Genomic DNA, 15,671 nt, shown 5'->3' on the forward strand with positions numbered 1-15,671 from the left:
ACAAGGGAGACCTGAACACATTTTTAGATAGTGTGGAAAAATCCTCTGCGGTAGGGTAAATTTTAGAGAGTAATTAAATAAAGTGATTCTGGGAGCCTACTCTCCGTGGAGGTGGAGGTGGGAAAGGGAAAGGAGCTAGTGGAGCAATGAGGCGCAGGTGAGGTAACAAGCCAGCATGTGCCAAGTGATATGAGTATTTTCTGTAGGTTTGTTTAGAGGTTGATGGGCTGAGAAATCTAAAAGGAGGAAGGCTTGTCATTATAAGGAGCAAAGGGTAAGGTTCCGGGTTATGTGCTATGGAGTGTATGCTTGGAAGTAAGAAATGGATTAAAGGGATTGTGAAAACACATGGATAGTTAGGGTGGCTGGGACTGGATCAGCTGGGTTCTCCTCATGGCTACAGTCATGGAACAAAGAAACACACCAGTGGAGAGAATGACCCATGGCTTTGCTTGGAGGGCTCAATAGCAATTAAGGGAGTCCATGGTACTATAAAAGGTTGATCAGCTTTAGGGATTTCATAATGGGTCCTAACTGAGAAATTGAATGGCAACTTTTTTGGGTATGTGTAAATGGTACTTTGCCTAAGGGAAAAGAAAAAAACTCAAATGGTACAATACATAGAAGAGATAAAAGAAAAAAAATGCATTTCGTTCTTAGTGTTTTATATTCTGAACTGTTACATGAGAAAGTAATTTACTGCTGAGTTTAGAAAATTTTAACTTTTATGTTTATAAATAAAAAGTAGATTTTTCTCGAAAATTTTGAAGTGCCTTTTTGAATTACTGATTCAGTCTAGATTTAGCTTGCATATGACTGAATATGTGGTGTGGTACACTTACATATTGTGTGGTGGTACACAATCTTTGTAAAGTCGTATTTCTCAAACCTCGTTCATGGCAGAGTCTGTGTCTATTTATGCATATATATAAAAGAATATATATTTATACATATATAAATATAAAATAGTAAAACTGCCATTCCTGGTTTTTTAATGTTTTTATTTTTTTGATTATAACACTACATTTAAAAGCATTCCAAATTTTATAGGTATACTAAGTGAACTTGATGTTGATGTAAATGAAGGATCTCTAATGGAGCTACAGGGACATATTGGAAGATTCCAGGTAACTGATTCTTTCTTACTTCTTTTTTATTTTTATTTTTTAAATTAAAAAAATTTTTTTTACATCTTTAAAGAGCAGCTGTAAGACTTGTAACAAAATACAACAGTCCTCTCACTGATCCTCCCCATTCTGCTCCCTGAATTTGGGTAAACCCAGCAACGGTTTTAATTGATTCTTTCATATCTCTAAATAATATGCTTATGTTACTACTACTTGATTTTCCAATTTTAAGAGTCGTCTATTGACCTTCCATCGAGAAGGATGAGAATTTAGATCTCTTTACTCCTGTTCTTCTGTCATACAATATGTACCTCTCTCGTAACGTGTCCCCACCCCCAACTCTAATTGTATCATAATTTCGATTAGATTAATATTTAGTGTTATATTATTATTACTATGAAATGTCATTTATGAATAAGCCATGGATGGACCATATGTTACTTTTCTATACAACACTTTTTCCTAGAGTAATTGTTTCTTTTTTTTATTTGCTTGGTTTTATGTACTTATTTCTAATTTATTCCCAAACTCTCCTCCAGTTATGTAATCTCTTTTCAATATATTCAAACAGAGTAGATAGCTTATCAATTAGATATTTTATCACAGTCTTTCTGGGAGCCTCCTGGCCTGCTTTGATTTGAGCACCTTCACTTTTTTTTGGCTGCAGAAGAATTACATAGTAGAATTTATATTCCATTGTTTTTGATACAGTAATTTTCTTAACCAGTCCTCTTTTCATGAGCTGTTTTTCAAGTTTCCAAAAGAAAAATGCTGCCATCAGCATAATTGTTATCACTGGGTGCATGGGTAAACAAGTAGTACATTTTGAGTCATTGTCAAATAGCACTCCAGAAAGGCTTGTACTCTCTCTAACCAAGCCAAAATACTCTGTTTTGTTTTGTTTTGTTTTTTTAAGCCTTCTAACTTTTTTCATTGGTGGGGAGAAAAAAATATTTTTGATGCATCTTTCATAAGGTAGCCTCTGGAAATGTGTTAGTGCATCTGTTTTTGTAAGAATAGCAAACAGCCAGTTTTAAGTTTTAAAAAGAGTATTTTGACAAATTAAATTTATATTATAATCTCCTTAGTATGTTTTGCCTTATCCATACTTACTATTTAAACTAACATCAGTTTAAGCTAGATATTATATAATATATATGGATATATATATGTAGGGGTGAGTGTGTGTATGTGTAATACCAATGTTTTAAATGTGTTTTTATTGTGCACTTACTAGGTGCAGAACACTGTACTAAGCACTTTAAATACAATTCAATGTCTCAGGTAATCCTAACAATAATCTTATAAGGTAGGAGTTGCTATTATCACTAGAAATATGAACACAGAGGCTTGAGGAAGTTAAGTAACTTGTCCCAGGACATATAGCAAAAAGTCATGTACCTGTTATTGGAACCCACATCTCTGATTCTGGACATACTGCCAATTTTGCAAAGCTTGTCCTTTCCCACTGAGAACCTTAGGAACAATTATATTCTCAGGTGAAAAGTACCAACATTTCAAACAAATGAGCTTTGCGATTTATCTGCCAAGGTTTCTTCTGTGTTCCCAACTCCTTTTTGAAGTCCCCAGAAGCAGCCACAGGAGTAAGAGCCTTTAAATTTGAGCCTTAGTAGACAAAATTATCACGAATCTGCTTCTGTTTGCCATCTCATTTTGCTTCTCATTGTTTATTGATTAGTATTTATTTAATGGGAATCTACTAAGGAATTATTTGGTGTGATACAAAAAATCTTTGGCAAGCACTTAGATTTTAGTGGGGGTTAACTGCTAAAACAATTAATATTCTTTTAATGAGTTGTCTGCCAAGTAAATACATTTGCAGAAAGGTACATTTTAATATTGCTAACTTTAGTTGGGTCCGTTGGAAGTAAGAGATTAGATGCTTTAAAGAGTGAGTTCACTCCCCACTGAGTTTTTCTTTTTCATCTCCCTCAAGAAAGATAGGTCACTAACTTTAAACATATACAACTAGATATGAACAAGAAAGTATCTTTTCTTTCCTTAGCGCCAGTGCTTAGGACTACTAAGTCGCTTTGGTGGCTCCGACAGACTGCGTCAGTTTAAATTTCAAGATGATAATGTGGAGGGGGATAGAGTGAGCAAGAAAGATGAGATCGAACTGGCCATGCAGCAGGTAAGAGGAGTGAGAGTTGTGGAACCATTCTTTAAGCTTTTTATGTTTTTGGAGATATTTGAGAAAAATAATAGATGTGGGTAATTTTACAGATTGATTTGTAACTTTGTTGTAATTTTACAAACTGATCTATAACTTTGTTCTCCTTCAAATCTGGATTTCCATGATATGAGGCATTTGGGGAGCTAATATTTTTGTTACTGCTTGTTCTTCCTTTGTAGATTTGTGCCAATGTCATGGAATATTGCCAGTCACTCATGTTACAGAGTTCCCCTACCTTTCAGCATGCTGTGTGTCTCTTCACCCCTAGCCTGTCAGAAACCATTAATAGAGATGGGCCCCGGCAAGGTGAGCTAGCTAGTTCTTTCTTTCTGTATTTGAGGAGTTAAGTTGCCAGGATTATGACAAGCTCTAGTTGGCCCCAGTAAGATGCAATTTTTTTTTTTTTTTTTTTTTTTACCACCAGTAATGAATGGGAAATTTTAAAAACGACTTCTTTAAGACGGAGTGATGAGGAGGTACTGTTGTCAGACCTGTGGATACAGCTGGAGAACTGGAAAGAATAGAGAAATTTAAGATTTTCTGAGGATGAATCTGGAAGAGCCATGTGGGGAGAGTATAGTTTTATGTAGCATGTGAGACCCAAAAGGCTCTAGGATTGGAGAGTAAACTAGCCAGGTGAAAAGTATGAAAATAGACAGTTTGTATGTTAAATCATGTTAAGCTGAATTTAGTGTCTCAGTTGGGTTTTGTATTTAGCTCCAAATTTCTGTAACATAGCAAAGTAAAATTTCGATACTTAGTAAGCTGATGTAGCCTATGATTCCCTAGTGACCCAGTAGGGAAGATTAGGAGTATGAGGCCGGATTATGGATTGGTTAAAGCTTTTGTCCCATGGGACATTCAAAAGCCAAAGCCCGTTTGGATCTTGGTGGTTGTATTGTGATGGACTGGTGGTGATCTCAAGAAACCTTTTGTTTGAGATTTCTGTGAATCATTTTGTCACATTTTCATCGTCTTCAGGATCTTATTTTCTCTGAAAATTGCTTAATCACATAAAATATCTATTTAATAGAATAATATTATGAAAAAATATGTTATGCCAAGAACTCTTGTCTGCCTAACTCCATTATAAAATGTCCTAGCAAGTGGGATTAAGAAAAAATGTTTTATTGAGGTTTTTTATTTACATACAACAAAATTCACCCATCTTAGGTGTACAGTTTGAGTACTTTTTGTAATTTTATGCAGTGTGTAACCACTACCACAACCAAAATATAGAATAATTCCCTCATCCTTAAAAGTTTCTTCTTGTCCCTTTGCATGTGATTGTTTCCTTTGACCCCCTGGTCAAGGTGTCTATTATTTTGCCTTTTCCAGAATTTTATATAAATGGAATCATACAATATGTAGTCTTTTTCGTGTTTCGACTTCTTTCATTTAGCTCAGTGTTTTTGAAATCCATCCATGTGTGTATTACTATTTTGTTCCTTTTTATTTCTGGCTGGTATTCCATATTAAAAATATACCATAATATATCTCTTCACTAGTTGATAGACATTTGGGTTATTTCCAGATTTTTAGCTATTGTGAATAATGCTACTATGAATATTTGGATATAAATCTTTATGTGGACATAATGTTTTCATATCTTTTGATTAGATACCTAAGAATGCAATTGCTGGCTTCTGTGGTATGTTTAACTAAATAAGATACTGCCATTCTGTTTTACAAAGTACAATCATTTTGCATTCCTACCAGCCATGTATAAGAGTTCTAGCTGATCCACATCCTTGCCAATGCTTGGTTTGTCAGCCATTCTAGTGGTTGTGTTGTGATATCTCACTGTGATTTTAATTTGCATTTCCTTGATGACTAGTGATGAGCCTGTGTCCAGTTTTAGTACCATTTGTTGAAAAGATTATCTTTTTCTGTTTGGATTACTTTGATACCTTTTCTCAAAAATCAATTGACCACATAAATTTGGGTTTATTTTGGACTCTCGATTCTGTTCCATTAATCTGTATGTCTGTTCTTTCTCTTAATACCACACTGTCTTTATATACTTTATACACACTGTCTTTATATACTTATTCTTCAATAGCTTTATATCAACAATAAGTTTTGAAATCAGGTGGTTTAAATCCTCTAGCTTTGTTCTTCTTTTTCAAAATATCTTATGCTTATGGTTTACATGGTTTATTTCTTTCTGTCCATTTATTTTCATCCTATCCATGTTTTTATGTTTAAAGTGCATCTCTGGTACACAGAGAGTTGAGTCTTTTTTTTCTTTAATCCATTTTGACTATCTCTGCTTTTAGTGATGTGTTTAGTCCTTTAATATTTAGTGTAATTATTGATATGATTGGATTTGGGTCTATCATTTAATTGTTTTCTACTTATTAATTGCTTTCTACCTCCTTTCTCTGTTTTTTTATTTTTCCTTACCTGCTTTTAAAAAAATCTGTTTTATAGAATTTGATTTTAATTTTACTATCGGGTTTTTACCTACACTTCTTTGTATTTTTTTTTTTTTTTAGGAGTTGCCATAGTTTTTCACAGCCTATTTATTGTTAATATAGTACCACTTCATTCAAAATTTACAACTCTTACAGCTGTATAGGCCCACATTCCCCCCTTCTTTTATGTTACAATTGTTACATGTATTACATCTACATACACTATAAATTCCCTTAGACAATAATTTTTTTTTTTTTTTATTAGTTTCTGCTTTATAACAAAGTGAATCAGTCATACATATACATCTGTTCCCACATCCCCTCCCTCATGCATCTCCCTCCCTCCCACCCTCCCCATCCCACCCCTCCAGGCGGTCACAAAGCACCGAGCTGATCTCCCTGTGCTCTGCGGCTGCTTCCCACTATCTATCTACCTTACGTTTGGTAGTGTATATATGTCCATGCCTCTCTTTCCCTTTGTCACAGCTTACCCTTCCCCTTCCCCATATCCTCAAGTCCATTCTCAAGTAGGTCTGTGTCTTTATTCCCGTTTTACCCCTAGGTTCTTCATGACAGACAATAATTTTTATTTCAAACAATCTATTGCTTTATAAGTAAAGAACAAACGGGTAAAAAAGAAAAAAATAGTCTTTTGCATTTATTTAGATATTAAACACATTTGATGCTCTTTATTCTTTCTCAATGATCAGAGTTTCCACGTGGTGTTATTTCCCTTCAGGCTGAAAAATTTCTTATATAAGTACGGGTCCGTTAGTGATGAATTCTCTTAACTTTCTTTTATTGAAAATGTCTTGATTTTGCCTTCATTCTTGCAGAATAATTCTGCTGGATATAGAATTCTGAGCTGGTAGTTTTGTGCTTTCTGTACTTTAAAGATATGGTTTCACTTTTGTCTTCCATGATTTCTAATGAGAAGTCAGTCATTGATGGGAATATTGTTCCTCTATATGTAAAGTGTTGTTTTTCTGTTGCTGCTCTTGAGATGTGCTCTTCCTCTTTAAACAGTTTGACTGTTAACGTACCTTGGTGTGGGCATCTTTGTGTTTATTCCGTTTAGTGTTGTTGAGAATTTTTTATCTATACATTTCTTTGTTTTATCAATTTTGGGGAAATTTTGACTGTTTTTTCTTCAAATATTTTCAGCCTCATTCTCTTCAAACATATATTAGATGGTTTGATACTATGTTTTTTTTTTGTAATGCTCTTTATTTATAAGAAATAGGATGAGAACATTTGCTATACTTTTTTATTATTTGATTTACTATCTCATGTAAAGTTGCATTACAGTTTATGTATGTTAGCATGATTTCAAGGCCCTGAAGGTAAATGTAATGGGCAGATCATTTATTTTTTGCAAACATTCCTCCTTGTAATTTTTTGTTTATATCTTGGTATCATATGAATATGTAAATTTTACGTTAGCAACTATATTTACAGATAATTGAAGACTGGAATTTTTTTCTTCCAGTTTTATTGAGATATAATTGACATACAGCACTGTATAAGTTTAAGGTGTACAGCATAATGATCTGACTTACATACATCATGAAATGGTTATCACAATAAGTTTAGTGAACATCCATCATCTCATATAGATACAAAATAAAAGGGGAAAATTTTTTTCCTTGTGATGAGGACCCTTAGGATTTGCTCTCCCAACAACTTTTATGCATGACATAGAACAGTGTGAATTATATTTATTGCATGGTACATTACATCCCTAGTGCTTATTTATCTTAAAACTGGAAGTTTGTGCCTTTTGACCACTTCAGTTGCTTTATCTTCAAGTTCACTTATTCTTTCCTCAATAAGCTCTATTTGGCAAAATATATCCAGTGAATTTTTTTTACTTCAGAAATTGTATTTTTCAGTTTTAGAATTTTTGTTTGATTCTCTTATCTCATTTCTATTTTCTCTACTGAGATTAACTATGTTTTCATTGTTTGTTTTCCCTCAGTTATAATAGCTACTTTAAAACGCTCATTCATTAGTTACCAACATCTGGTTTATCAGGGATTCAACTTGCTTGGTTTTCTTGTCCCTCGAGAATGTATTCCATTTTCTTAGTTGTTTATATGTTGGGTATTTAAAATTGTATACTGGACATTACAAAGGTTTGAAGGTTCTAGATTCCATTATTTTTTCCCTGTATGGTGTTTTTCTTTTGTTTTGGCTTAATTACCTTGGCTATTTTGACCTGTGAACACTGATTCTTGGGTGACAGGTGCTGCGTCAGTTTATGTCTTTTGCCTTTAGCTGAGATGTTTTGAGTGTGTTACGTGCATGGTTCAGTTAGTGATGTGGGTAGCTATAGGGTTCCCCTGTCTACTCTTCTGGGATTCCCCTAAAACTTTCTTCACTGGTCATGGTTTCCCGGCTTCTCTTTTTTTGGTTTGTCAGGCGTTAATGACTGTGCTTTTTTCATCAGCACTCCTGCTTCTGCATTGTGTTGCTTGTGCTACTGCTGGGTGTACTTAGCCCCAGGCCGAAGGCCATGAGCTGAGAGCTTAGAGTTGTACAGGTTCCATCTGCCCTCTTTCCAGTGCGCCTGCACTCTCCCTACCAGTGTCTGTCTGCTTCTATTTACTTTGGTAACTTTAGGTAGTTATTTTTTGTGTTATGTCTAGGTTTTTTATTTTCTGCCATGAGCAGGGAGTGGGCTGTTGTCTGGTATGGTCTTAGTTTGACATATTTGGAAACAGAAGTTCTTAAAACCTAATAAGATACCTTTACTTAAAAATACCTGTCATTCAGTGATTCATTTGGAGTAGGCTTGGGTGAGAGTATGTCTTAAAGAAATTGAGGAAGTAACTATAAAGATTTATAGTAATATTTTATGGAGTAAAGTGCTTAAATCATTCAAACTGGATATATAAAACAATTTCTTTGACTTCGTTAAGCAAATTAATTCTACATAGTTCTAGCTTTCTCCTATATTCAAAAAGTTTGCTGCCAGGAAGATCACTAGACTACAAAGGTGCAGCCTCACCGGCATGAGGGAAAAGTGCTAGTTCAGGTGGCTCGGCAAATAGGAAAAAGGAGGTCTTCTTCACTTGGAGGGGCATGGAATGATTGGGAATCCTACTCAAAGACCCCTTTTCATTCAGAAGAGTGGTTTTCCTACCACGTAGCAGTGACATTTAACCTGCTGTGTCCCCCTTTCTGTCTGGGAGTTTGTAAATGAGCATGAATCTGTTTACTAATCCCTGTAGGTCTATAGCTTGATGCAGACCTCTAACTCTGCCTCAAGAGGGCAATCCTTTTCTTCCCCTTTGAATCTAACTTTTTAAAACAAATTTAACCTGAGCATAACATTTTTCAAACAAAATTGTAATTTTGTCATTTATTCTTCAAAACATTAATATCACTAATAATTATTAAAATTTCATTAGTTTCTTATCATTTTGAGCCAATCTTTTGCATGCCATGTCATTTTTTGATCTTTAATACTTAAAGATGAACTTTATGAAACCTTATAAATTGGTCTTTTTCTTCAGACTTTTTTAAGGGTTAATAAGCATATTCTTCTCTGCCAATTCTAGACATATGAATGGGTAGGTATCTGGTAGGTTCTAGAATATTTAGTTATAGAGACATAGCTTAACCTAGTGGTTAAGAGCACAGACTGATGATGAACTGCCTGGATTTAAATCCCAGTGCTACAAGTGACTTAAGAAAAATGACTTCTCTCTTTGTGCCTCAGTTTCCTTGTCTATAAAGTGGAAGTAATAACAAGCTCCCTCTGATGAATTATTGTAAGGATTAAATGTGTTAATATGTGTAAAGTGCTTTAGAACAGTGCCTGGTGCTTGGCATGACATCAATGTTAGCTATTATTATTATTATTATTATTGCTCTTGTATTATTGTTATCCTCTAGTATATTTACTATTACTTGTGATCAAGGAACCCCTTTCTGTAGCACTTCCACTTCTTTGACTTCATGGTCTTTTCTGAAGAATCTGTTTCTGTAGTTAGATATCTCATGGGCCATCCTCATCTGATGTCTAAGTCTGGTGCCTCTGAATGCTCTAATATTTTCTAGTCTTAAGCATTAGTACATAAGAACTCCTGAAGTGATTTGGAATACTCTCAGCATTAGACCATCATATTTATGGATAGCTTCCTACCAAGTTGAGGTCACACAAATGTCTGGGGACCAGCGTACCTAATTTCACTAGAAGAAGGCTCTGTGTGATGACCTGTATCATAAAGATTGTCATATCTTCACTGAGACTGGTGAAGGAGAATTGGCAAATCAGATGAGTATAGGATATTTTTTTGGTGGCAGAATCCACTGACAAGGGACTCTTTTCTCTTTTCCCCTCCACATGAAGGTCTATGAGATTGGACTTTGGAGCAAAGTTCAAGGGGGTGGCAGTGAAGGAAGCAAATGTAGATCTCTCCTTCAGTGTTCATGTCAGTTGGGGCCATTAAACAAAGATTATCTGCAAATTAAACCTGAAATTACCAAGGTGTTTCTCAAAGAAATTCCTCAGTCACAAGGGGAAATTGCTTTACTTGCACCACACAAACCGTCTCTATCAATAGAATAGGAACATTATTGCTCGCCTTGTTTTTCTTCCCTCTGCAAACAGCTTTTCCAACATCACGTTTTTCTTTTATACCTTCATCAGAAAGTCGTCAAGTAAAAGGCAGATCATTTTGTTTTGCTATCCAAATGGAGTTATTGTGGTAGAAGACTTACTAAACTTTAAATTTAATTATCTATTTTTTAACTATTTGTTAGTGTTCTCCTTGTCTCTTTGTAAGAATAACTTTGATCTGGGAACTCAGCAACCAGAAAGATGCAGACTGGAAATGAGTCCATATAAGTAGAGCCACAGGGCAAGGCAGGAGTTATTCACCTGGGGTCAGGAAACTATAAACGGTATTTGTGTGCACGGGGTGGGGGGTGGTGGAGAGACGGGTGTAAAGGTTTATAACTTCTAGAGTTCTCAAAGAGGTCTTCACCCAGTAAAGGGTAAGCTGTCTCAGTGTCCATCAGCCAGATTTCCTTATTGTCTCAAGGCTCCAGCATTATGTACCTACCTCATTACAGTAGCTCCTAACCACTCCTTTGAACTGTCAATGGTATTTAAAAGTAGTCTTGGACTGGTTTTAATAATAGTTTACATGCCCTTAAATTCCTGGGCTTTCCTTTTTTTAAAAAAAACAGGTCATTTGAGATTCATATAAAATGGCTATAAGTAGAACATTGTTTTTTATCAACTCTATTAGATACCCAAGCTCCAGTGATTCCATACTGGCGCCTACCTGGTTTGGGCATTATTGTCTACCTGCTGAAACAGAGTGCTAATGATTTCTTCAGCTATTATGACAGTCATCGACGGAGTGTCAACAAGCTACAGAACGTGGAACAACTTCCCCCAGATGAGATAAAAGAGGTATAAATCTTATAATGAGTGGTAGATACTTTTATTTTTTTAAGATTTATTTTATTATTTATTTATTTTATTTATTTTTGGCTGTGTCGGGTCTTAGTTACGGCACTCGGGCTCTTCGTTGTGGTGTGCGGGCCTCTCTCATTGTGGCGTGCAGGCCTTCTCTCTCTAGTTGTGGCTCGTGGGCTCCAGAGCGCCTGGGCTCTGCAGTTTGCGGCATGTGGGCTCAGCTGCCCCGCGGCGTGTGGGATCCTAGTTCCCTGACCAGGGATGGAACCTGCGCCCCCAGCATTGTGAGGCAGATTCTTTACCACTGGACCACCAGGGAAGTCCCAAGCGATGGAGACTTTTGAGAAGCCATTGTTTTTACTGATAAGGACAAGGGGTCTGGTGTCAGACTTGTAGGTAAAGATGATGCATGCAGTGAGATGAAAGGAATTACAATGACTCAGAGCTCTGTGTGGCTTGAAGAAGAGTTCCTCACCTAAGCAGCACACCTCATGAGCATAGAAACTCTTGAATGAGTGACAGGAAGTTGTACCTGTTCAAGAAAACCACCTGCTATTCAGTAGAAATTTCGGCAGCTGGCCTTTGAATAAAGAGTTTGGTAATTTATACTCTAAAAATCTGTGCTGAGAAACTTAGGTGCAGATGCTTTTTCAGTTAGAAGTGATTCCTTAGGTAAGATGTCTCTGTTCCTTCAGCATTTTCAATATCTGTTAAGTGAATTTTTCGGACAAATGAGATGGCATATCAGACTTGACTGCCTTCTCTCAATGATCCAGAATCATACCCTGGCACTTATTGTTACTAAAGATGCTGAGTTACTGGGCCTGCTCTCTAAGTAGCCTGCCTTTCTTTCCATTTGGCACAGCTGAGCTATAAGGCTTCCCTTGGCCAGTGCTGAAGCTTCGTGGTGTCTTTTGTGGCAGCCTGCACGTTGAGCCATTTTGCCATTCCTGGTTCACACCAGGTTTTCTGAAAAACACCATGTCACTCTTAAGTGTAGTCAGAGCCTACTCCCTTTTACCGTTCTTATAATTCTAGGGGACATTTATTGAGAGTTTATGATGTGCCAAGCCATGAGCTACATATTCTACCTGAATACCTTAGGCAGATATTGTTGTGTCTCCCATTTCTCAGATGAGGAAGCTGAGGCACTAAAAGATTGACTAACTTATCCAAAGCCAAACAGCTAGCAAGTACAGGTTGAGGCAGGTGTTATTGACTGGGTTCAGGTAATCCCTGAAATTGTGTGGTTTACACCCGGCAGTCCTTCCCCGTCGTGCACAGCTTATGGGTGATGCTAGTATGCACAGGAGGAGCTGCAGCATCACAGAAAAGCATGTGGCACTCCCCCAGTCCCACTGCAGAACACCTGCCGCCAAACCCAGGGTCTGCACGTTAAATTGACCCATTGTGCTTGCAAGTGTGCCAGATGGAGAAGGGATCAGGGGAGGTTCTGGTTGATGATCTTATATTTATTACGCTCTGCAAGTCTAATTCACATTTTCTTCAGAAGATACCTGACAGCTGTTATAGAAATTCTCCACACGGCATTGTGACAGTTACTGCTTGGAAATCCCACTGTTTTGTTTTGTTTTAATTTGACAAGAAATTCAGGATTGGTTGGCCCATCAGCAGATTGGAAATGTCTGTTTCAGGGACTGGACTTTCAAAAAGCAGCAGATGAACGTTCATTTGTGAATTCAACTGCTTCTTTGGCTCTCGTTTTTTAAAATTACTAGCTTCCTAATTAGATAATTAACTCTTGTCTGCAAGGATGTTTAAATTTATTTGAATGTTTTTCACAGTACATATCACAAGTGACTACTTATAGTATATATAGATTTTCATTAAATTTTTGTTACAATATATGTCATTCTTAATACTGTGTTTTTTTTTCTTAGTTGTGTCAGTCTGTGATGCCAACTGGTGTTGATAAAATCTCCACTACCCAGAAATATGTTCTAGCAAGACGCCGTTTGGTGAAGCTGATCAACAATCGAGCTAAACTGCTCTCCCTTTGTTCTTGTATCCTTAATGGAATCATAGTGGGGCTTGAAGGGTGACCTTTAAGAGAATTTTCAAATATGGAAACTGTTTACTTATTTTCACATTATTTGGGTATCAAAGTCATATGGAAAGGGACATAATTACTGTTAGTTTTTTTCTAGTTAAATGTGTGATATATTTCTAAATTGAAAATATTTTTCTTACCTTTTAGAGTAACTAGTAATCCTCATAATATACACAGACACTTTCTGTCCAGACAGGAGACAAGGACACTGAAGGCTGTGCTGGCACAGCATCCCACAGTTTCCACCTCCTTCCTCTCAGCACATCTTGCTGCTTTCTGGAGAGACCTTACATCCGGTTTATTAGACTGAGGCTGTGGTGCATCACTGAATGGTGCAGTCTCTTCTTTTCCCTCCTGCTCAGAAACTGTTTTGCAAAATCATATGATGAGATTGTTTTCCTTTAATCTGGGCTCTCCTCTATAGTTATCATAGAGACCTGCCTGTTTATTCTCTGGCGCCATCTGGAGTACTACTTGTTACATTGCACACCCACGGATTCTCAAGACTCCTTATTTGCCTCCAGGACCTTATTTAAAAGCAGAAGACTACAAGGTAAACTTTATTCTGAAAATTAGTGAACCATAAATGCCTATAGATTTTAGCACCTTAAAAAACTAGTTACATTTAATCTACTTTTTACTGTTCAGGTTACTAAGGGTGGACTAGGTAATCAAGAGCTACTTAGTTACTAGGCATAGCTATGTTTTGTATTTTCCTTTCTGTCCATGGGAAATTGTGTGGAGCACAAGAGCGTTGTAGAGGCTGCCTTCAGCTGCTCCTCAGCTTCTTGCAGTTAATGGCTGACCCAGGTCCAGAGTCCTCTGGTCACAAATAATTTTCCAGAAGAATGGAAATGGGTCAGCCTAGGCCATGATTCTTGTTGCTTGAGGGACCTTCTGTGGCTGATGAGCGTGTATTGGATCCCTTAGGTGGCAAGAAACAGAAGGAAAGCTTGAGAACCCTGGGCTAGAACAGTGAAATGCTTGCTAGGGGCTTCCATTTACTGAAAGCTGAAATAGAGTTCTCAGTCTTGACCCCTGTGGTTCATTGTCATCAGGTTCTTCCATTGTGTAGTAGACACACACCTGCAAAGCTGGTTTGACTGTGTCTTTATCTCTAGATTCCTTCGCTTCAGAAAGCAATCTGGATTTTAGAAGTGGGCTGACTGTAGTGAGCCAACATGATATAGACCAGGTAAGGTTCTATTCTCATACTCTTTTTTTTTTTTTTTTGAAAGTAAAAAGGGAAAGCCTGATATATTAGTAAGATAATAGTTTTCAAGTTTGCATACAAAGACCTGGTTTGAATTCTAGCATAGCCACCTATTAGCTTCTGAGCCTCCATTTCCTCAGCTCAGAAATGGGAATGATAATTCAACCTCTAAGCATTTTGTCAGAATTAAATGAGGCTTCATGTGTGAGACTCGTAGGGTAGTGCCTAGAACATAGTAAGAGTTCAGTAAGGGTAAGCATCATGATCTGGAAACTCCGTATATCAATAGTTATTGCTATTTAAAGCAAATTTTAAGTTTTACACATTTATACAACAAGGGAAAGAAGGAAAAACATTAGTATCATACCAGTAAATTCTAGGGTGGAAAATGTGAATGTTGAGTTAATTTGGCACTTGGGAAAGGACCACATTACAAAAATTCAAAGGTATTTTAAATAGGAAGACATAGAATAAAATAAATATTTGAGACTACTTAATAATGAAATGTCACCTGCGTTACTTGTAGCTTCAGGCTGATGCCATCAGTGCTTTTGGAGAATCACTACAAAAGAAACTTCTGGACATTGAAGGATTGTATTCAAAAGTTCGATCTCGCTATAGTTTCATACAAGCTCTTGTCAGACGTATCCGAGGCTTGCTGAGGATATCACGGAACTGAGAGCCCGTGCTTATGCTCTTCTGAGGAAGAGAGGAATTGGGGAAAACTGTCTCCTTTTTATAGTTTCTTTCTAAATTATGACCAAAAGATATTTTGCTATTTCTTTCTTTATATATGGACTTCTTTTCTGTAAACTTCTTTGCCTGGTGTCGTCCTCACTAGTAAAAAATAAATAAATAAATACTTTTTAGAAAAAACAAATATGTGGTCAGTCTCTTGAAATTTTATCTAGAATATGGTCAATATTATCAGGAATTCAACAAATAATCCTTCCACAGTGATGGTTTTCCCCCAGGGGTGTTATTCGGAATGCTAAATTAAAGGCATGGTCTGAAAATTCTAATTTTTTCTCTCTTTGTAGCTACAATACACTTTTTATGATAATGCTCTTTAAAGTCAAGCCATCTCTTTACTAAAATTATTTTTTCTTTTCTGCATGTAAATGACAAAATAATCACTTGCATTTGTTCCTTAAAATGTCTGTGGAACTTTTAAAATAAATCATCTGCTTGTATTTCTCATATAGTTAATAG

The 15,671-nt window shown here is 36.4% G+C and overlaps 1 protein-coding gene across 2 annotated transcripts in view; it reads left to right on the forward strand.

Moving 5' to 3' along the window:
- The window catches only part of NUP205 (nucleoporin 205), a gene marked incomplete at its 5' end in the record, with an annotated part of 82,028 nt that extends 66,741 nt beyond the window's left edge, over window positions 1-15,287 (forward strand). The window contains 8 exons of one of the 2 annotated variants that reach the window (XM_079711111.1): window positions 1,051-1,127; window positions 3,154-3,282; window positions 3,504-3,630; window positions 11,003-11,169; window positions 13,077-13,200; window positions 13,671-13,799; window positions 14,368-14,441; window positions 14,986-15,287. In XM_079711111.1, the coding sequence (XP_079567237.1) occupies window positions 1,051-1,127; window positions 3,154-3,282; window positions 3,504-3,630; window positions 11,003-11,169; window positions 13,077-13,200; window positions 13,671-13,799; window positions 14,368-14,441; window positions 14,986-15,138 (980 nt within the window). In that variant the 3' untranslated portion in view covers window positions 15,139-15,287. The remainder of the gene's footprint in view (window positions 1-1,050; window positions 1,128-3,153; window positions 3,283-3,503; window positions 3,631-11,002; window positions 11,170-13,076; window positions 13,201-13,670; window positions 13,800-14,367; window positions 14,442-14,985) is intronic. The other variant, XM_079711112.1, reaches the window with a different exon arrangement.
- Between the last annotated feature and the right edge of the window lie 384 nt (window positions 15,288-15,671).

Source organism: Hyperoodon ampullatus (assembly GCF_949752795.1).
Source record: "Hyperoodon ampullatus genome assembly, chromosome: 9".
Classification (NCBI taxonomy): domain Eukaryota; kingdom Metazoa; phylum Chordata; class Mammalia; order Artiodactyla; family Ziphiidae; genus Hyperoodon; species Hyperoodon ampullatus.